The sequence below is a fragment of the Somniosus microcephalus genome, chromosome 3 (assembly GCF_052327205.1).
Source record: "Somniosus microcephalus isolate GS21.2 chromosome 3, FLI_Smic_1.0, whole genome shotgun sequence".
Classification (NCBI taxonomy): Eukaryota; Metazoa; Chordata; class Chondrichthyes; order Squaliformes; family Somniosidae; genus Somniosus; species Somniosus microcephalus.
Window position 1 is genome coordinate 331,274,045 of NC_140989.1, and position 22,503 is coordinate 331,296,547.

Here is a 22,503-nt window from a genome sequence, read left to right on the forward strand (position 1 = left end):
CATGCGCAAAATTTAACATTGAAAAAGCCAGTCACGGGCTGTGCAGGACCAGCAGAGAAAGAGACAATGACATTCTAAACATAAAAGCTAGTGAGACAGATACAGGAGTGTAGTGCACACGATGGCAAATCACACAAGATCAAGGTGATTATGAACAGTGTTCTTGTGAGAAAAATTGTAAGACTCTGTGGCAGTTATTGCAATGAAGAGGTAATTTTACACTATACAGTTAGTGATCTACTTTAAGCCGAGAATCTAGAAATTGCCAATGGCAATATTAACAGATGAACGCTCGAAGTGTTCATATAATGTTTCTTTACCTGCTATTTTAATACAGGGTCTCATCCCTGTGAGAGAGAGGAAAGACCGATGATGGGGAGTGGGTTTGCCCAAACATTGGGGGCTGTCGACCCACTTGGTCACTAGGATGGGAATGTGTTCAACAACTGGTGCTTCCACATGGTGCTCGACCAAGAAGTACATCATTTTTGGATCAGGAGGAACGGTTAGCGGTTGCTGTAGAGGGTTGCAGACTTATAGAAATATAGAAGATAGGAGCAGGAGTAGGTCATTCGGCCCCTCGAGCCTGCTCCACCATTCAATGAGATCATGGCTGATCATCCAAATTCAGTACATTCTCCCTGCTTTCTCCCCATATCCCTTGATCCCTTTAGCCTTAAGAAATATATCTGTAACTCCTTCTTGAATATATTTAATGAACTGGCCTCAACTGCCTTCTGTGGTAGAGAATTCCACAGGTTCACCACTCTCTGGGTGAAGAAATTCCTCTTCATCTCTGTCCTAAATGGCTTACCCCTTATCTTTAGACTGTGACCCCTGGTTCTGGACTCCCCGATCATCGGAAACATCCTTCCTGCATCTAGTCTGTCTAGTCCTGTTAGAATTTTATAAGTTTCAATGAGATCCCCTCTCATTCTTCTAAACTCCAGCGAGTATAAGCCTAATCGACCCAATCTCTCTTCATACGTCATTCCTGCCATCCCAGGTATCAGCCTGGTGAATCTTCGCTGCACTCCCTCCATGGCAAGAACATCCTTCCTCAGATAAGGCGACCAAAACTGCACACAATACTCAAGGTGTGGTCTCACCAAGGCCCTGTACAACTGCAGCAAGACATCCTTGTTCCCGTACTCGAATCCTCTCGCTGCGAAGGCCAACATACCATTTGCCTTCAAGTGATCAGCTCAATCACTTACCTGTGTACTCTTTTGATGCACACTAAACCAAATAAACTGTAACAAAACATTAAATGAAACTTAACAAATTAAATTAAAATTTGGTTGCCGGAGGTGATGATGCACTCCAGTCCCCGCAGTGCCCACCAGTCACGGAAGGCCTCGAGCATGCCAGCAGACACCGCGTGCTCCATCTCCAGGGCCACCCAGGCCAAACGACCCCCTCACTTACCTGTGTACCTACAACCAGGCATCGATGTTACCGTATCCAGTTATCCGTGTAACTGCTGCCAGCCATTCATGTGACCGCAACAAGCTATCCCGTCCTTCCGTCCTTGTTTTCCACTGGAGGCAAACTGGGCAAAAATGCTGGCTCCATAGTAACTGAGCTTCAAGCCATTACGCCGTGTGATGAAACCTCCCTGAAATGCTGGCTGTTGTGTCAGATGAAGTAGCATGCAGGAAAATACAATGGGCCGTATTTTCCGATCGGAGGCTTCCCGCTGTGCATGCCTGAAACCAGCATTTCCGATGTCCCTACGGGTGCGTACACAGTGCGAACACACCCGTAGGGATCGGAATATCCGGCCCAATTTATGTAGCATCTCATCCAAAAAACATTCAAAAATAAAAATCACATTTGTCGTGCTGAGAAGGGATGCCTCAGTTCTCCTGTAGCTTATTTGCATTATACCCATGTCAAAAATGCCAATACAATATAAGTAGATGTAGATAGATGGATGGATAAAGCTACAATGTAATTTGCCATCCAATAGGAAGAGTTTGACTATTTGCAGTCGCACCCATGTCAAACCCCTCCCACACTGGACAGGACAGGACAGGAGTCACACAGGAGATTGACATTTGGGAAATATGGTAAAAACAATAGATAAGAGAGATTTTATTCTTTAATCAAAGATGGGAGAAGACCCGGATCGGGACATCGAAGCGATCATTCAGGAGATGGATTACATCCCCGGGCACTTCCACCTGCAGTTGAATTTGAACTTCGAGCCTGAGGAGCCCGAGAGACTGCGCCGGAGAGACACGAAGCTCAAGCGGGACAGCCTGCAGCTGGAGGCGGAGAGCGGCGCCCAGCGCTTCGCCGTGCGCAACCTGCTGGGGGTCTTCGCCTTCTACCTGGACGAGTGTCAGGCGGCCGAGGCGATCTTCTCCAGCGTCTGCCAGGAGGAGCCGGGCAACCTGAACGCCTGGGCCAACCTGGGCTACGTGTACGACCGGCTGGAGCAAGAGGCACAGGCGGCCGAGTGCGTGGAGCGGCTGTCCCAGCTGATGGGGCTGGAGCCGGGGCCGGGCGACGAGCTGCGCCCGCTCCGCGCCGCCAGGTGCCTGGCCGAACACGCCTACGCCAGCGCCTTCGACGTGGGGCTGCAGAGCGAGGACGATCACGCCGAGAGGCTGAGCACAGCCATCGGGCTCTACGACAAAGCCTTGCTGTATGGCAAGAATAAGGTGAGAGTGGCTGGTCCTCCGAGGAGGTCTGTGCTTCTCAAGCTTTCATTGGAGTGGGCATTAACATAAGCAATAGCTAATCATAGGATTGGTATAATGATTCCCACCAGCAGCACCACCAAATCTCTTTCTGGAAACGATATTGGCCAGGAATTTGCGGTCCGGATGATGGCGAACTGGCAGCGTTCACCGTCATCCCGCCTTTGAAACTGACCGCAACTTTGGGAAATCCTGAAATTGCGGTCTGTCATTCACTGCTTCGCCACAGGCTACGCTATGCCCCAGCCCCTCCACCCACCCACCCCCCCAGAGCCGGCGATCAGTGAAATCTCTCAAATCAGGGAAACTGGCTCTTCCGCAGTAATCACGCTGTTAAATTCCCCACTAAAAGTTAGACCCAAAGGGATCAGGTGTAACTGGGGTTTTAACAGCGTATTGACTGCTAAACAAAGGTGCTGGCCCTGAAAAACGAATTTTAATTTTGTGCACTGTGAAATTTATCCACTTTAACAAAAATTAAAATTTTTAAGAAACTTTAACAAAGAATGAATTTTTCTCGAAGTTTGTTCATCTTTATTTCGGGTTTGGCTTTTCCCCAATGTGAGAGCCCCAATCTTTGGTTTGCTCTCTCTTAACATTTTTTTTAAAAAGTTAGAATTTTAAGAGCTTACTCACTTCCCTGTTCGCTGTCTGTGAGAATTCTGCATTTTGATTGGCTGCTTCGACAGCTTATTGACGTCACAGCAGCTCGCGCATGGGGATCCCCACTAAACTCCATCGATTTGAATTGAACATCGGAAAAGCCAAACTTCTTGACACAGAGCAGTCCTTTGTGCAAAGCTTACTTCGGGGCCAGCGGCGAATGCCTTCACTGACCCCAAATTCTGGCCCATTGTTGTTTCAAACCTTCCAACCTGAGTTAAATGTTTTTAAGGTGAAGTGCGGCAGTGTGGAAGATTAAGGTCTAACCCCTTTCCCCCATATTTGCGTTGACACAAACCCTTCATCAATTCTGTTTGATAAGAATAACAAACTAAGTAATGAAATAAGTAAATGCCTATTTAAAACTGAAGGTGAGTTGGAAACTTTCAAAAGGGAATTGGATATATACTTGAATAGGAAAAATTTGCAGGGCTATGGGGAAAGGGCAGGGAAGTGGGACTAATTGGATTGCTCTTTCACAGGCACGATGGGCTGAATGGCCTCCTGTGCTGTATGATTCTATGTTTCTATGATTTATTGAAGGAAATTCATTCTTGTGCCACACACAAGACAAAGGGCTTAATTTTAATGGCGAAGGTGGGTTGGGGGTGGGGAGGGTTGGACTCCGAGGTGGTTGGGAAACCCGGGAGAACGCCCCTGCAAGCCCTGCTGAATTTAATGCCAGAGCCTGATTGGCATTTCAAAGCTCTGTTTCTCACCTGCAGCCAGCCAGATTGAGAGGCTGGCTGGCTCCGGGCGGGTAGGCCTGCGGTACTAGGCACGGAGGGAGGGCTGGAGGTGGTGGTAGGTGTACAGGGGGGGTCTGAAGTGGGTCGGGGGCCGGGAGCAGCACGGGGAGGGCCGGAGGAGCGGGGGGGGGGGGGGTTTCAGCGAAGATCGGCGGCCGGAAGAGCAGGGGGGTGGGGGGTGCCGGAGGAGCAGGGGAGGGGCCTCGTGGGGGGATCGGAGGCCTTGTGGAGGGGTCTCCAATCACGGGGTGTGGGTTAGGCAGGGACCCTGGATCCTGGAGGTAAGTGTAAAGGCACTTACCTCCTGGATCCAGCAGTCCTCGCCTTCTATTAGCTGGCGGGTTTCAAGAGCTGTGCAAAACCCGACCATCTATAGTTAAATACAAAATGGAGGTTAAAGCAGTGGCTTCCAGCCTCATTATATTTAAATGACTCCCCGCCTCCTGGCAGCGGATTGGCTCCCCACGCTGTCCCATCTCCATTAATACCACCCACATGCCCCCAACCTACCCATTTAGTTCGATTAAAATTCCCCCCCAGAGTGGGTAGGTTACTTGGTCCCAGGTTTCTAACAATGCTGCTCTATTAATGGCCAGTAGGGGGCATGTGAGAGTAGCCCCAGAGAATTGGGAGGGAAGGATACACTCCCAGTTGTCCAGCCGAGGAATAACCAACATTTTAAACCTAACCTATCTTATGTGTATATTTAAAAATGATAATGCATTTTTACTGAGATTCCATTTTGAAAGCATGTATTCCAGCACAGTTACGATGGGCCGAATGGCCTCCTCCTAAGTTTTTATGTAAGTTTCTATGATTTTATTTCTTTATTGCAGGTAACTGCGGAAGAAAAAAGGAGCTGGTACTTTACAATGGCTACCATGTATATTAGGTAAGAGAAACTGTTATAATGTCAGCACCAGATCAGTCAGCATGAGTGACAAAAATATCTCACCCGAAGAGAGCCACATTATTATTGCACAACAAATGGGTTCCCAGTTGTTTCTGACTTTCCTTCGAGCCCTGTGAGCATGTAGCTGTGTGTCACTCAGGCAGCTTATTCCTTATGTATAACTGCACCCGGTACAGACTTGGCATGTAGCCTCCATTTAGATCCAGGGATCAGTGAGCGTTTTTTTTGTCGGATCAAGATACAAATAATTCTGCTAGAGGAAACCTAGCACCAGGTCAGACATTACTTTAGATAAGCACACGAGGAAGAAAGGAATAGAAGGATATGTTGATAGGGTGAGCTGAAGTAAGGTGGGAGGAGGCTCGTGTGGAGCACAGACACCGACATGGACCTGTTGGGCCGATTGACCCGTTTCTGTGCTGGGTGGGGAGAAGTCAACAGTCAGGGCAGAGCTCTCTCTCTCTCTCTCTCTCTCTTCTGTGCATAAGCAGCAGCTTAGGAACACTAAATCCCGTTTGCCCATTGCCTACATCCTAGCTGGTCTCACTCTGTCCCCACAGAGCATTAAATTTAAAATCCTTGTCCAAATTGCCACAGCCTAACCCTACCCGATCGTTACAAACTCCTCCAGTCCTATATTCTCTCCCAAGCAGTCGTTCCTCTGACTCCAGCCTTCTGTGCTTCCTCCCTTTCCTTTGCTTCACCATTGGTAGCAGAACCTGCAACTACCTCAGTCCTGCTATCAGGAACTCCCTTTCTGAACCGCTCTGCCTCTCCACCTTTAAAAACCATCTCAAAATCCATCTCCTCAACTAAACGTTCTATTACCCCATTTAATCTCTCCCTTCCTGCTTGGGCATCCCTGTCCTTAGGCCTATTTCTAAAGCTTCTTGGAACCTTTCTTTATATTAAAGGTGTTTTTAAAGGCAAGTTGTTGCTGCTCTTGTTAACAACATTTCTGTGAATTGCATGAGTGTATGGCAGCAACTGGTGTGTTGGATTGTTCAAATTGGTCCACTCGAGTTTTTCTTGCAGGCTCTTTAGTTTTAAAGGTTTGAGTCGCTACATAGGCAATGCTTATACTCTAATTTAAAGTAGCAGGACATTATGTGAATCTTGTATGGTTTATATGACCATAATCATCTCTTTAATCTTTCTAAAATCATTGTAAAAATTCTGAGCAGGTAAAATATAAAATATTTTTTCTATGCCCGGGCATCTCTCCATTCCCACTGCTGCCTGTTCCTGGTGGAGCCTGGGCTAGTTTATTTGGGACATTCCCGTGGAATGCACATCTTGTGCCATGTGGGAACTCCAGGAGACTTCTTGTGTCCTGGACCGTCACATGTGCAGGAAGTGTTGTAAGCTGGAGGAGCTCTAGCTCCAGGTTTCGGAGCTTGAGCAGCAGCTGGTGTCACTGCGGTGCATCCCTGAGGCTGAGAGCTACATGAATAGCATGTTTCAGGAGGTGGTCACCCCACAGCGTAAGAGTGTGCAGGCAGAGAGCGACTAGGTGACCATCAGACAGCCAAGGAGGACCAGGCAGGTTAGTGCAGGAGTCCCCTGAGTGCATCTCACTCTCTAACCAGTATTCAGAACTGACTACTGGTGAGGGCGATAGTTCCTCTGGGGAGTACAGCCAGAGCCAAGTCCACGGCACCACCCATGGCTTAGCTGTACAGGGGGGGAGGAGGAAGATCGGGAAAGCAATAGTGATAGGAGATTCAATAGTTAGGGGAACAGACAGGCATTTCTGCAGCTACAGATGTGATTCAAGGATGGTATGTTGCCTCCCTGGTGCCAGGGTCAAGGATGTTACTGAGTGATGCACTATCAATTGCTACAAAAGACTGGAGATTGAGTAAGTAATAAACAGGCTTTTATTACCAAAGAACAGAGCATGCCTCTTGGGGTTGCCTGGTATCCAAAAGGGCCGGAGGCTTCTGAGCAGCGACCTTTATACCCAGCCATGAGGGTGGAGCCAGGGGCGGAGTCAGCTGAGGCATGCACAGACAAGTACAACAATACTAACAACAGTGGTTTACCACATTCACCCCTTGTTTAGAATTGAGTCCGGCGGGGTGAAGTGCACTAAAAATTCGTGTACTGAAGTCTATCAGGAGGCCTTGTAAGCCGTCCTGAGCGTCGCAGCAGCGGCGGTGATGGTGCAGCATCCAACGGTGAACCCGGTGTCTCGTTCAGAGGAGGTGTAGCAGGTGGCGGACCCTGGGGCTGCTGCATGCCGTCTACAGGGGTCAGAGCATGGGTAATGGGAGGTAGCGATGGTGGTCTCTCAGAGGCACCCGAAGGTGCGAGGTCTCATGCGGGGACTGTGTCCTGGGGGTAGGCAGGAGTAGCGGTGGGTGGCGAAGAGGGTGTTTCAGGAGCACCTGCAGGTGCGAGGTCTCGAATGGAGACTGTGTCCTCCCGCCCGTCCGGGTACACCACGTAAGCATACTGCGGGTTAGCGTGGAGGAGGCTCACCCTCTCGACCAGGGGGTCCGCCTTATGGGTCCTCACGTGCTTCCGCAGTAGGACGGGACCTGGAGAAGTCAGCCATGTTGGTAGCGAAATCCCCGACGTGGACTTCCTGGGGAAGGAGAACATTCTCTCGTGAGGAGTGGCATTGGTGGGTGTACAGAGCAGCGACCGAATGGAATGGAGCGCCGCAGGGAGGACCTCCTGCCAGCGGGAGGTCGGAAGGCCCTTAGATTTTAAGTTTAAAATGACTGCCTTCCAGACTGTCGCATTCTCCCTTTCCACCTGGCCGTTACCCCGGGGGTTGTAGCTGGTGGTCCTGCTTGTAGCAATGCCTCTCGCGAGCAGGTACTGCCGAAGTTCGTCGCTCATAAAAGATGAGCCCCTGTCGCTATGGATATAGCTAGGGAAACCGAACAAGGCGAAGAGGTCATTCAGACATTTAATGACCGTGGTACTGGTCATGTCCGAGCAAGGGATGGCAAACGGGAAACGGGAGTACTCATCAATTATATTGAGGAAGTACACATTGCGGTCAGAGGAGGGGAGGGGCCCTTTAAAATCGATGCTCAGCCGCTCGAAGGGGCGCGTGGCTTTGATCAGGCTCGCTCTGTCTGGCCTATAAAAATGCGGCTTGCACTCGGCACAGATCTGGCAGTTCCTGGTCATGGTCCTGACCTCCTCGATGGAGTAGGGCAGGTTACGGGATTTGATAAAATGGAAGAACCTGGTGACCCCCGGGTGGCAGAGGTCATTGTGGAGGGTCTGTAGCCTATCAACCTGCGCGTTGGCGCACGTACCACGTGATAGGGCATCTGGGGGCTCATTGAGTTTCCCGGGCCGGTACAAGATATCGTAATTGTAGGTGGAGAGTTCGATTCTCCACCTTAAGATCTTGTCATTCTTGATTTTGCCCCGCTGCTTATTATGAAACATAAAAGCCACTGAACGCTGGTCAGTGAGCAGGGTAAATCGTTTTCCGGCCAGGTAATGCCGCCAATGTCGCACGGCTTCCACAATGGCCTGGGCCTCCTTTTCGACAGAGGAGTGTCGAATCTCGGGGCCCTGGAGGGTCCTTGAGAAAAAGGCCACGGGTCTCCCCGCCTGGTTAAGGGTTGCAGCTAGGGCAAAGTCGGATGCGTCGCTCTCCACTTGAAAAGGGAGGGACTCATCCACAGCGTGCATTGTGGCCTTCGCAATGTCTCCTTTTATGAGAGTGAAGGCTGCACAGGCCTCTGCTGTCAGGGGGAAGGAGGCGGACTTGATGAGGGGTCGGGCTTTATCCGCATAGTTGGGCACCCACTGCGCATAGTAAGAGAAAAACCCCAGGCATCTCTTCAGTGCTTTCTGGCAGTGGGGGAGGGGGAGCTCCATAAGGGGGCGCATTCTATCGGGGTCTGGGCCGATGACTCCGTTCTCCACTACGCAGCCAAGAATAGCAAGGCGCGTAGTACGAAACATACATTTGTCTTTGTTGTATGTGAGATTCAGCCGCTGGGCCGTCCGGAGGAATTTCTCTAGATTAACGTCGTGGTCCTGCTGGTCGTGGCCGCAGATGGTGACGTTGTCTAGATATGGGAAAGTGGCCTGGAGCGCGTTCTGGTCAACCATCCGGTCCATCTCCCGTTGGAAGACAGAAACTCCGTTGGTGACGCCGAAGGGAACTCTGAGAAAGTGATAGAGCCGACCGTCAGCTTCAAAAGCTGTGTACTGGCGGTCCTCAGCCCTGATGGGGAGCTGGTGGTATGCCGACTTCAGATCAATCGTCGAGAACACCCGGTATTGTGCTATCTGATTGACCATGTCAGATATGCGGGGGAGTGGATATGCATCCAGCTGGGTGTAGCGGTTGATCGTCTGGCTGTAGTCAATAACTAGGCGCTGTTTGCCGCCAGCCTTCACCACCACCACTTGTGCTCGCCATGGGCTATTGCTGCTCTCGATAATCCCTTCCTTCAGGAGTCTCGCTACCTCGGATTTAATGAAACCCCTATCCCCGGCACTGTAACGCCTACTTTTGGTAGCGATGGGCTTACAGTCGCGGGTGAGGTTAGCGAACAAGGAGGGGGGGGAGACTTTAAGGGTGGAGAGGCTGCAAATGGCGCGCGGCGGGCGATTTAAAAACTGCTGGCTGCAGACTGTGAGAGGGGGGAGGGGTCCACCATACGCTAAAGTGACACTCTTAAGGTGGCACTGAAAATCCAACCCCAGTAGGACGGCAGCGCAGAGATGGGGCAGGACCAGAAGTTTAAAATTTTTGTATTCAGTACCCCGCACTGAAAGAGTCACCATACAGTAGCCACCGACGTCCGCTGACTGGGCTTTGGAAGCCATAGAGATGCGATGACGCGTCGGCAGGACCGGGAGAGAGTAACTGCGCACCGTGTCGGGGTGTATAAAACTCTCCGTGCTCCCGCTGTCAAAAAGGCAGGTAGTGGCGCAGCCGTTTACCGTAATGTCCATCATGGACCTGGACAGTTGATGCGGGAGAGATTGATCCAGCGTCACGGAAGCCAGCGTATGTTCAAGCGTGTCGATGCGGTCGTCCGATGAGGCGGTGGTGGAGTCCGGGTCCCCCGTAACCAAAGTCGGAGGCGTCCAAGATGGCGGACAAAATGGCGGCGCCCACGGTCCCCACGCGGCTGGGGGAGCCCAAGATGGCGGACAAGATGGCTGCGCCCACGGTTCGCACGCAGCGCTGCTGGCGTTAGCGGTCTTCCCTTTGCAGGCGCTAACGTAGTGACCTTTCTTCCCGCAGCCGGAGCAGGTAGCATTCTTCGCGGGGCAGCGTGCTCTAGGGTGTTTAGCTTGGCCACAAAAATAGCATTTTTGTGCCTTGGACATCGCTGCAGCAGTTGGAGGTGGCGGTCCCATGGCCCAAGATTGTGGCGTCCACGGCGCGGGGCGATGAGGGGAGAAAGCGTCCATATTTCTGTGGGCCGCGTCGAGCGAGAGCGCGAGGGACACTGCCTTTGTCAGGTCTATTTCACCCTTCTCCAGCAGCCTCTGCCGGGAGTAGTCGGACCTTAGACCCGCAACGAAAGCGTCTCGTATCAGTCCCTCCGCATGTGCCGCGGCCGATACTTCCTTGCAGTCGCAGCCGCGTCCGAGTACCCGCAGTGCCCGTAGGAAGGCTTCCACCGATTCCCCGGGCTGCTGTCTGCGAGATCTTAAAAGGTGCCTGGCATAGACCGTGTTAACCGGGCGTGCATACTGCCCTTTCAGTAGGTCGATAGCCGCCGCGTAGGTCGTCGCATCTTGGATTAAAGTATAGACTTGGTGGCTCACCTTCGAGGCCAGGATTTTCAGTTTATTTTCATCAAGAGTCACGGTCGAGGCTTCCAGATACGCCTCAAAGCAACGCAGCCATTGTGCGAATTTAGTCGACGAACCCGCTTCTTGGGGGTCTAGGTCCAGGCATGTTGGTCTGAGGGCTCGCAGCAGCGCCTGCTGCTCAGCGTTTTGCGCCATCGGTTGATCAGCATCCGCAGCCAACATTTAACTTTGGTAATAAAATTGATGCACTATCAATTGCTACAAAAGACTGGAGATTGAGTAAGTAATAAACAGGCTTTTATTACCAAAGAACAGAGCATGCCTCTTGGGGTTGCCTGGTATCCAAAAGGGCCGGAGGCTTCTGAGCAGCGACCTTTATACCCAGCCATGAGGGTGGAGCCAGGGGCGGAGTCAGCTGAGGCATGCACAGACAAGTACAACAATACTAACAACAGTGGTTTACCACACTGAGCGGCTGCGGAATATTCTGAGGGGGGAGAGTGAACAGCCAGAGGTTGTGGTCCATATCGATACCAACGACATAGGTAAAAAGAAGGATGAGGTCCTGCAGGCAGATTTCAGGGAGCTAGGAAAGAGATTAAAAAGCAGGACCTCAAAGGTCGTAATCAATAAGGAAATGGTGAGACATTAAACAAATACTTTGTATCTGTCTTCACGGTAGAATACACAAAAAACATTCCGGAAATAATGGGGAACCAAGGGTCTAGAGAGAATGAGGAGCTTAAAGAAATCAGTATAAGTAAAGACATAGTACTGGAGAAATTAATGGGACTAAAGTGGCTACAAATCCCCTGGACCTGACGACCTGCATTCTAGGGTTTTAAAAGAGGTGGCTGCAGAGATAGTGGATGCACGGGTATTAATCTTCCAGAATTCCCTAGATTCCAGAACAGTCCCCAAGGATTGGAAGGTAGCAAACAGAACTCCGCTATTTAAGAAAGGAGGAAGAGAAAAAAACAGGGAACTATAGGCCAGTTAGCCTAACATTAGTAGTAGGCAAAATGCTAGAATCTATTGTTAGGGTTAGAAAGGAGTCCTGTACACATTGTAGGAACTCCATTCCCTTATCCCCTTTACCTACCTCTTCTGTCCAATTAAAACCTGGGTAGTTGAAATCCCCCATGATTATTATTCTATGTTTTTTACTCATTTCCCTAATTTGTCTGCATATTTCTCCCTCCACTTCCATTCCACTATTAGGTGGTCTGTAGACTACCCCTATTAGTGTGATTAATCCATTATTATCTTTTATCTCCGTCCACATGGAGGGAAATCGTGTTTGACAAATCTGTTAGAGTTTTTTGAAGATGTAACTAGTAGGATGGATAAGGGGGAACCAGTGGATGTAGTGTATTTGAATTTTCAAAAAGCTTTCGATAAGGTGCCACACAAGAGGTTATTACACAAAATTAGGACTCGTGGGATTGAGGGTAATATATTAGCATGGATTGAGGATTGGTTAATGGACAGAAAACAGAGAGTTGGAATAAACAGGACTTTTTCGGGTGGGCAGGCTGTAACTAGCGGGGTACCACAAGGATTACTGCTTGGGCCAAAGCTATTTACAATCTATATTAATGACTTGGATGAAGGGACTGAGTGTAACGTTTCCAAGTTTGCTGATGATACAAAGTTAGGTGGGAAAGTAAGCTGTGAGGAGGACGCAAAGAGGCTGCAGAGAGATATAGACAGGTGACTGAGTGGGCAAGAACATGGCAAATGGAATACAATGGCCCTGAAATTAGGATCGGGAGCTTGCCGCGCGTGCAAGCCCCCGATGTGCACTCACCCTGCGCGCCGACATCTGAAGCCCGGGCCTGCTCGCATTTCCTGTCACTGGCCCGGTTCAGATGTCGACGCGCTGTGCTTACCTGATCCAGCGGCGTAGTTAGTGCGATGTGCCGGCTGGGATCAGGTGAGCATTGTGCAGCCAATCAGGGGAGGGGAAACTCATTCATGAGTTTGACAGTAAGAGCTGTCAAACTTATGAAAAGTATGGGCTGCCAAAACACTACTTTAACTTTAAATAAAAATTTTAAAAACATCCCACTGATTATATTAACTATAAATAAGTTTTAAAAAATGTTTTAAGCAATTAATCAATTTTTTATAAAAAATAAATTTTTAAAAAATAGGGTCTAAAACTAAACTTACCATCCTGTAAATTCTTTAAAAATAACAAACCTGTGGAAAAAAAATTTCTACATTGTACTAAAAGCCCACTTACCTGTAAAACTAAATACTTACGTCTGGTTTTTCCACGCATAAAGACCAGAGGCCTTTACACTCGGGCAACTCTGGGGGGAAAAAAAAAAGGAATTTCAGTGCGCACGCGCTGCCTGTGCAGTCGTGCGCGTGCTGCCTGTGCAGTCGCGCGCGTACTGCCTCTTAACCCCTTGGGTCAGAGGACAGGAAATGCCGGTTTTCAGCGCATGCGCTGTGCATGCTGAAAACCGGCAATTCCTCCGGGCACACGCGTGAGTACCCTGTCCGTACTCATGCGTTGTGCCTGGAATTACTGGGCCAATGTGAGGAACGGTGAAGGCTAAACCTATATTCCCTAGGGTTTAGAAGAATGAAAGGTGATCTAATTGAAATATATAAAATTCTTACAGGGCTTTACAGGGTAGATGCAGGGAGGATGTTTCCCCTGGTTGGGGAGTCTAGAACCAGGGGGGTCACAGTCTCAGAATAAGGGGTCGGCCATTTAGGACAGAGATGAGGAGAAATTTCTTCATTCAAAGGGTTGTGAATGTTTGGAATTCTCTATCCCAGAGAGCTGTGGATGCTCAGTCGTTGAGTATATTCAAGACAGAGGTCGATAATTTTTTGGGAACTAAAGGAAGTAAGAGATATGGGGATAGAGTGGGAAGGTGGAGTTGAGGTAGAAAATCACCCATGATCTTGTTGAATGGCAGAGCAGGCTCGAAGGGCCAAATGGCCTACTCCAGCTCCTATTTCTTATGTTCTTAAGTTCTTAATCTCCGGATTACTCCCGGTGCCATGAACTAGTGAGTATAGATATAGGAGGATAGGGCAGATGAATGTGTGGCTGCAGAGATGTTGCAGGAGGGAGGGCTTTAGATTCCTGAGACATTGGGACCGGTTGTGGGGGAGGTGGGACCTGTACAGGCCGGACTGGTTGCACCTCAACAGAGCCGGGACCAATGTCCTTGCGGCGGGGTTTGCTAGTGCTGTTGGGGAGGGTTTGGCTGGGGGATGAGCGCCAGGATGTAGCATTAGAAAGGAGAAACAAGGTGCACAAAGGATTGGGAGAGACAGATAGCACTAGAGTAAGAAATAGTATGGTATTAGTTGGGGTCAGACTAAGGGAGAATACAAGAAGGTCTAAGATAAGTTTACAGTGCATGTGTGTGATTGCACGAATTGTGGTAAATAGGGTTGGTGAGCTGCAGGCGCAAATAGCCACATGGGAATATGATGTTGTGGCGATAACGGAGACCTGGCTCAAAAAAGGGCAGGATTGGGTACTAAGTATTCCTGGATATAAGGTGTTCAGGAAAGATAGGGAAGCAAAGAAAGGAGGTGGGGTAGCAGTATTGATTAAGGAGAATATTATAGTGCTGGAGAGAGGATGTCCTGGAGGGGTCAAGGACAGAATCTATTTGGTTAGAGTTGAGAAACAATAGAGGTACCATTACACTACTAGGTGTATTCTATAGGCCGCCAACTAGTGGGAAGGATATAGAGGAGCAAATGTTCAGGGAAATTACAGAGAGGTGTAAGAACTATAGTGTAGTGATGGGGGACTTCCAGCCGATATTAGGATAGTTGGATAGTAGTAGTGTAAAGGGCAGAGAGGGGGAAGAATATCTGAAGTGTGTTCAGGAGAACTTTCTTGATCAGTATGTTTCCGGCCCAACAAGGAAGGTGGCATTGCTGGATCTGGTTCTGGGGAATGAGGTCAGTCAAGTAGAGCAAGTGTCAGTAGGTGAACATTTAGGGAACAGTGATCATAGTATCATTCGGTTTAGATTAGCTATGGAAAAGGACAGGGAGCAATCTAGAGTAAAAATACTTAATTGGAGGAAGGCAAATTTCAGTGGGTTGAGAATGGATCTGGCCTGGGTAAAGATTGGCAGGCAAAACTGTAATTGAAGCCATTTAGGACAGAGATGAGGAGGAATTTCTTCACCCAGAGAGTGGTGAACCTGTGGAATTCTCTGCCAAAGAAGGCAGTAGAGGCCAATTCATTAAATATATTCAAGAAGGAGTTGGATATATTTCTTAAGGCTAAAGGGATCAAGGGATATGGGGAGAAGGCAGGAACAGGGTACTGAATTTGGATGATCAGCCATGATCTCATTGAATGGCGGAGCAGGCTCGAGGGGCTGAATGGCCTACTCCTGCTCCTATCTTCTATGTTTCTATGAACAATGGGCTGCCTTTAAACAGGAGATGGTTCAGATACATTCGAGGTACATTGCCACAAGGGGGAAAGGTAGAGCAACCAAAGTCAGAGCTCCCTGGATGACGAAAGAGATTGAGAGTAAGATAAGGCAGAAAGAGGCATATGACAGATGTCAGGTTGAGAATACATCTGAGAATCCGGCTAAATATAGAAAGTTCAGAGGGGAAGTAAAAAAGGAAATAAGAGGGCAAAGAGAGAGTATGAGAATAGATTGGCAGCTAATATAAAAGGGAATCCAAAAGTCTTCTGTAGGCATATAAATAGTAAATGGGTAGCAAGAGGAGGGGTGGGGCTGATTAGGGACCAAATTGGAGACCTACGCATGGAGGCAAAGGTCATGGCTGAGTTACTAAATGAATACTTTGCATCTGTCTTTACCAAGGAAGAAGATGCTGCCAAAGTCATAGTGAAAGAGGAGGTAGTTGAGATACTGGACGGGATAAAAATTGATAAGAGGAGGTACAAGAAAGGCTGGCTGTAATTAAAGTAGATAAGTTACCAGGACCGCATGGGATTCATCCTAGGATGCTGAGGGAAGTAAAGGTGGAAATTGCGGAGATACTGGCCATAATCTTCCAATCCTCCTTGGATACGGGGCTGGTGCCAGAGGACTGGAAAATTGCCAATGTTACACCCTTGTTCAAAAAAGGGTGCAAGGATAAACCCAGCAACTACAGGCCAGTCAGTTTTACCTCGGTAGTGGGGAAGCTTTTAGAAATGATAATCCGGGACAAAATTAACAGTCACTTGACAAGTGTGGATTAATTAAGAAAAGCTAGCATGGATTTATTAAAGGCAAATCATGTTTAACTAACTTGATCGAGTTTTTTGATGAGCTAACAGAGAGGGTTAATGAAGGCAATGCGGTTGATGTGGTGTGCATGGACTTCCTAAACGCATTTGATAAAATGCCACGTAATAGGCTTGCCAGCAAAGTTGAAGCCCATGGAATAAAAGGGACAGTGGCAGCATGGATAAGAAATTGGCTAAGTGACAAATACAGAGAGTAGTGGTGAATGGTTGTTTTTCGGACTGGAGGAAGGTATACAGTGGTGTTCCCCAGGTACTGGGATCACTGCTTTTCTTGATATATATTAATGACTTGGATGTGGGTGTACAGGGCACAATTTCAAAATTCACAAATGACACAAAATGTGGAAGTATATTTAGCAGCGAGGAGGATAGTGATAGACTTCAAGAGGACATAGACAACCTGGTGGAATGGGTGGACATGTGGCAGATGAAATTTAACGCAGAAAAGTGCGAAGTGATACATTTTGGTAGGAAGAATGAGGAGAGGCAATATAAACTAAAGGGTACAATTCTAAAGGGGGTGCAGGCACAGACAGACCTGGGAGTATATGTGCACAAATCGTTGAAGATGGCTGGGCAGGTTGAGAAAGCGGTTTAAAAAAGCATACGGGGGCTTTATAAATAGAGGCATAGAGTACAAAAGCAAGGAAGTTATGATGAACCTTTATAAAACACTGGTTTGGCTTGAACTGGAGTATTGTGTCCAATTCTGAGCACTGCATTTTAGGAAGGATGTGAAGGCCTTAGAGAGGGTGCAGAAAAAATTTACAAGAATGATTCCAGCGACTTCAGTTACGTGGATAGACTGCAGAAGCAGGGATTGTTTTCCTTAGAGCAGAGAAGATTGAGAGGAGATTGTGTTCAAAATCATGAGGGGCCTCGACAGAGAGAAATTGTTCCCATTGATGGAAAGGTCCAGAACCAGAGGACACAGATTTACGGTGATTGGCTGAAGAACCAAAGGCGACGTGAGGAAAAACTTTTTTACGCAGCGAGTGGTTAGGATCTGGAATGCACTGCCTGAAAGGGTGGTGGAGGCAGATTCAATCGTGGCTTTCAAAGAGAATTTGATAAGTACCTGAAGGAAAAAAATTTGCAGGGCTATGGGGAAAAGGCGGGGGAGTGGGACTAGCTGAAGTGCTCTTGCAGGGAGAGCCAGCACGGGCTCGACGGGCCAAATGGCCTCCTTCTGTGCTGTGACCATTCTATGATAGTTGTTTTATTTAATCCAAGACTGAAATAGTTAACTCTTCCTCTTCCTCTTCTTTTCCTCCGGTAGACTGGACGGAATGTTAATGAACAAGGACGCTCCTGCTTATAAGCGCCTGCTGTCTTTCAACAGATCGTTGGTGTTGCTGCGGGAGGTTCTCAAGTCCGACAGTGCTCAATATAGAGGTAGCGTAAGAGGTGGTGAACCTCTCTCTTTAATAGTCAGAAATAAGAATGGAGGATCAGATCAATCTCATATTGTACCCCGGACAGACCTTTTGTTTCTGTGTTGTTACTGCTTCTAATAAATGTGAGGAAATACCACAAAACATTGGTATTGTGAAGCTCTTTTAAATATTACTTCTGTTAGTTTGCATTTTTCTGTGTCCCATTGCTACATCTCATCCTGTTCATCTGTCAGATCTGTAACTGATTAGGCCAAGAGATGGAACAGCGGTGAAATATGACGTTTAGTATTTGAAGGGTGAGAACAGAGGCCTCCCGTACCATTAGAGACTCTACCCTGCCCGGTTGGTGGGGCGGGGAGGGAGGAGGTGGCTGGAACTACTGTCGAGAATGGAGGTGATTTCAATAGATCAACTTGCACAGTGGTCCAGAAACGGGAGTGCGATCAGCTAAACACTCGGCCTTATACAGTCTCGGAGATATATTCCAGTTTAATTAATATTAATTAAAAAAAAACAAGATTAAAAGTTGTAAAAACTATGTTGTAATAAAACAGTTTTGTGTTACAGCAGATACAGCATCTACTTCAGCTTAAACCTCCTCCAGTGGGCTGATGCTATAATGTAGAAACAGAAAGGGCCAATTTTAACTTTATGCGCCCGGCAGCAATCGGGCAGACGCGTTGGTAAAATCGCCCCGGAGACTTACCCGCCGGGGTCCCACCCCTTCCCTCCCCCTGATTTACCTGAGTGCCGGGGACCGTTGCTCTGGTCACTAGTGGTGGCCTCCTGCTCCCGCCCGACTGCCAATTGCCACAATTTTGGGGGAGGATCAAGCAGATGACACCTGGGAATTAAAATCACACCGGCCTCACACTGCTGAGGTCAGGGCGGTTTGCCACCCGCCTAGGCTCCTGCCTGCCCGATTCGTGCCCCAGGTTAAAAACGGGGCTAGAGCTATCCAAGCTTGCTGTTCTTGGCTGTTCCAGGAGCTTGTTCTCTTTTTGAACAAAGGCAGTGAGACTTTGGGGCCAAGCTAATTACAGTACTTCCATTAAAAAAAAAATTAAAATGTACAGTCCCACTGGGGAAAGGTTTCTGTGTGGATCTGCAGTTTGGATTTTGGAAGCGTTTCAGTACTGGGCACATAGTTATGCTTTTCTGATTCTGCCACTAGTCGGTGCTGTTGTTTTGGAGATTGTTTTGCTGTTTTCTGTGTATTATTTAAATGAAGCTCTTGCCTGAATCAATTGTTTCAACATTTTAGTGAAAAGTAAGTAATTATATTGTGAAAGATATAGTTGATGTCTTGAATACTTCTAGATTGATGTTTTTTTTAAATTTTGGGTTAATACTCGAAGGAGAAAAAATTGCAGGGATATGGGGAAGGACGGGGGAGTGGGACTAACTGGATTACTCTTCGAAAGAGCTGGCGCAGACTCGATGGGCCGAATGACCTCCTTCTGTGCTGTACTATTCAAAGATTCTATGGAAGACTCCTTACTCGGTTCGTTTAAATAAGCAGCTTATGGGTCAAACTATTATCCATTTAAAATCCTCTTCAAATGGATTCATGATCTGCATATTGTATAAATGCATTTATATTGGGCCATAATTTACTGTGGCAGGGCATCCAATGGCATCTGCCATTAGTTAGGCTTGCCCTTGCAAGTTTACATTAAAAAAATTTTTGCACGCCAAGTTGCTGAAAGTTTGAGCTTATAACACTGCAGCAAGGGAAACCGGGCATCTGGGACATGAGTAAACAGGGAAAGCTACTGTGTATATCCTTAACCAATCAGATTGAAAGATTGTGAAATTAACAGCACCAGGACTAAGAAGGCAGTGTAAATAAGAGTGGATGAATTTAGTGCTAAATCAGGAACAGTGGAAGAAATAAAGAGAGGGAAAGAAAGATTGGATTAAGAGAGAGAGAGAAAAAAGGGACAAAATTTGCATTTTTAAAATCTTCAACAATGAAAAACTGAAGGAATGAGACTCTACATTTGTAATAGTTCATTTTCAGTGCCAGAGAGGTTGATTGGCAGTAATTAACACCTATCACGTCGTTAAAAGTGTATTTAGACTGGAATGGACCAGACTTAACTTTCTGCGGCAAGCTTAGTTTGTATCTATCACGCAAATTCAGCAACTTCATGCCATTCAATGCATTTCAATGGTGAGGCAGACAGCGAGATGCCGTTTTCACAAAGCTAACAGCAGAGTGGCGCAACTCGGACAGCAGCTTTTGGATTCCACGTTTAATCGCACACCTGCCCTCGCCTGAAGTGGCTGTAGCATTTGCGCATAAATAACGGCGAGCACTATTAGCCGCACTGTTATTTTGACAGCAAATTATGAGGCAATGCATTGATAATACTGCAATAGGCATAACAGAATTGAAAAATATAACTTATGTATAACTATTTGTTACTGTGGACTGTGTAGCAACATTTGTAAAACTGGGTAACTATTTTCTACTATAACTACAATCTTCAATGATAAGCAGCCATTCGACATTACCTGTGTGTTAATTTTGTTCTCTCTTTCCCAGCTCTTGCCTGGTGTTATTTGGGGATGATGCTGGAGCGGAAGGACTCTTTCCCCAATACTCCAATGGCAGTTCATGATTGTGGCTATTCTGGGACTGACCCACTCGATTGTTATGGACAGGTGAGGTCTCGTTAGCTGGTTATAGCCAGGGATAGGAAAAATAAAATTATTGTTTCAGGAGATTTTAATTACCAACTTAATTGATTGGGACAGGGAGGGAGTAAACCGAAAAGGGACTACAACTCGTAAAATATAGGCAGGACTTCTTCCCCAAGCAGTATGTTCATATGCCTGCAAAGGAAGAGGCGTTGCTAGATCTAGTTCTGGGTAACAAAATCGATTTGGTAAATGAGTTAAATGTGGCTTGTTGCCTTGGGGTGGTGCCCATAATATGACCTTAATATGATATGGTTCTGAGGAGAGATTTGTACAATGTCCAGGCAGTTTGATACCTGGTTTACAGGAGCATAGGCAACTTTTAAGGTGCTTTTCGGTTTGTGAACTGGGAAGCATGTAGAGTGATTCAGCTCAATGAGAGTGATTCAGCTCAGTGTTTCTCTGCGTCATACTGCTTTAGAAAAATTAACTTATAACAATATATGTCTCACCACAGGGAACTCCTTTAAAAAACAAGCCATTACAAAGAATCTTTGCTATCATTAACTTTAAATACCATTTTTATATTTTACTCTCTCTTTCTGTGAATTTCCTTCATCATTTTTCTTTAACTAGTGACACTAATGATATTGCTGGATTTAGCTTGGAGGAAGTGTTGTGCCTTATAACATAGAGCTAAAATACATTGGTAAATAAAGTTGTTTTCCCAAGATAGTAAAACGATCATTTAATTTCAACGTATTTGTTGAAACGTTGAAGTGAGTTGAAAAGGGATCTGTCACAGGTGGATTGGAATCAAAGATTGGTAAGTAAAACAGTAAATGAGCAATGGGAGGCTTTCAAAGAGGAGCTAGTTCGGGTACAGACTAGACACATTCCCACGAGGGGGAAAGGAAGGGCATCCAAAACTCCCTGGATGACTGACTAAAGAAATTAAAATGAAACACAAAAAGGAGGCTTATGACAAATGTCAGGTTCATAATACAGCAGCAACCAAGGATTGCAAATGTTACACCCCTGTTTAAAAAAAGGAAGAGGGATAAATCCGGCAACTAAAGGCCAGTCAGCTTAGTGTTGGTGGTGGGGAACATTTTTTAGAGACAATAATCTAGGACAAAATTTATTGACATTTGGAAAAGTATGGGCTAATATATGATTTGTTAAAGGCAAATCGTGTTTGACTAACTTGATTAAGTTCTTTGATGAAGTAACAGAAAGGATGGATCAGGGTAATGATGCTGTGCATATGGACTTTCAGAAGGCATTTGATTAAAGTACCACATAATTGAGAAAATTGAAGACCATGGGATTAAAGGGGCAGTGGGAGCATGGATACAAAATTGGCTAAGGGGCAGAAAGTAGAGAGTAGTAGTGAATGGTTGTTTTTCAGACCGGAGGGAAATGTGCTGTCGTGTCCCCCAGGGGCTGGTGTTGGGACTACTGCACTTTTTGATATATATTAATGACCTGGACTTGGGTATACAGGGCATCATTTCAATGTATGCAGATGACACTGAACTCGGAAATGTAATAAACAATGAGGAGGATAATAACAGACTTCAGGAGGACATAGACAGACTGGTGAAATGGGCAGACACATGGCGTTATTATGGCGGTAATGAAGGAAAATGTGACGTATGATGTCACTCTCTCATTACCACTTTATTTGGCTACATCTGCCCTCTTTGGATTGGTGCTTCTGGTGTCCAATAGAAGCCAGGCGATTGATATGGGTCAGTAAATGGCAGGGAGCTGGCAGCTTAGCTCGAGGTCAGATACGACGACACCAAGGTTGCGAATGGTCTGGTTCAGCCTCAGACAATTGCCAGGGAGAGGGATGGAATCGGTGGCAGGGACCAAAGACAGTGGCTTTGGTATTCCCAATATTTCGTTGGAGGGAATTTATGGCTCATCCAGTACTGGATGTCGGCCAAGCAGTGTGACAAATCAGAGACAGTCTTAAGAGCATGTAAGCTTTTTATAATCACAGGTGGATCTTCCATGGCTTTCTTCTTTCTATGGTGTTGCCCACAGAAATTCAGGACAAAGCAAATTTACCTGCGAGTGTATTGGTGATGCTGTAGGTGTGGGTGTGGGGATCTGCAACCTCTGGGGTTATGAAGCACCATCTAGTGGTAGGTATGTGCACCTACAGACACCTCTATGTGACAGGTAGATCTATAATGGGAAAATCTTGTTGAGATACCACGGAGAGGCATGACAGAACGGCGATGCCTAAATAAGGACATCGCAAATTTAATATATTATAGATATGTCCTTTTTTATTTACAAACTGCATCACTTCTCCTGCTATTCCTGGAAATCTGATATCTGACTTCGGTGGTTCTTCCATCATCTTCCAAGTTAAAGACAGACGGAAAGTAAC

The 22,503-nt window shown here is 47.0% G+C and overlaps 1 protein-coding gene across 1 annotated transcript in view; it reads left to right on the plus strand.

Moving 5' to 3' along the window:
• Positions 1–1,954: 1,954 nt before the first annotated feature.
• The window catches only part of ttc22 (tetratricopeptide repeat domain 22), a 45,485-nt gene continuing 24,936 nt past the window's right edge, over positions 1,955–22,503 (plus strand). Inside the window, exons 1-4 of the mRNA XM_085983161.1 lie at positions 1,955–2,669; positions 4,957–5,012; positions 17,333–17,448; positions 20,002–20,120. Coding sequence (XP_085839287.1) covers positions 2,115–2,669; positions 4,957–5,012; positions 17,333–17,448; positions 20,002–20,120 — 846 coding nt within the window. The 5' untranslated portion in view covers positions 1,955–2,114. The remainder of the gene's footprint in view (positions 2,670–4,956; positions 5,013–17,332; positions 17,449–20,001; positions 20,121–22,503) is intronic.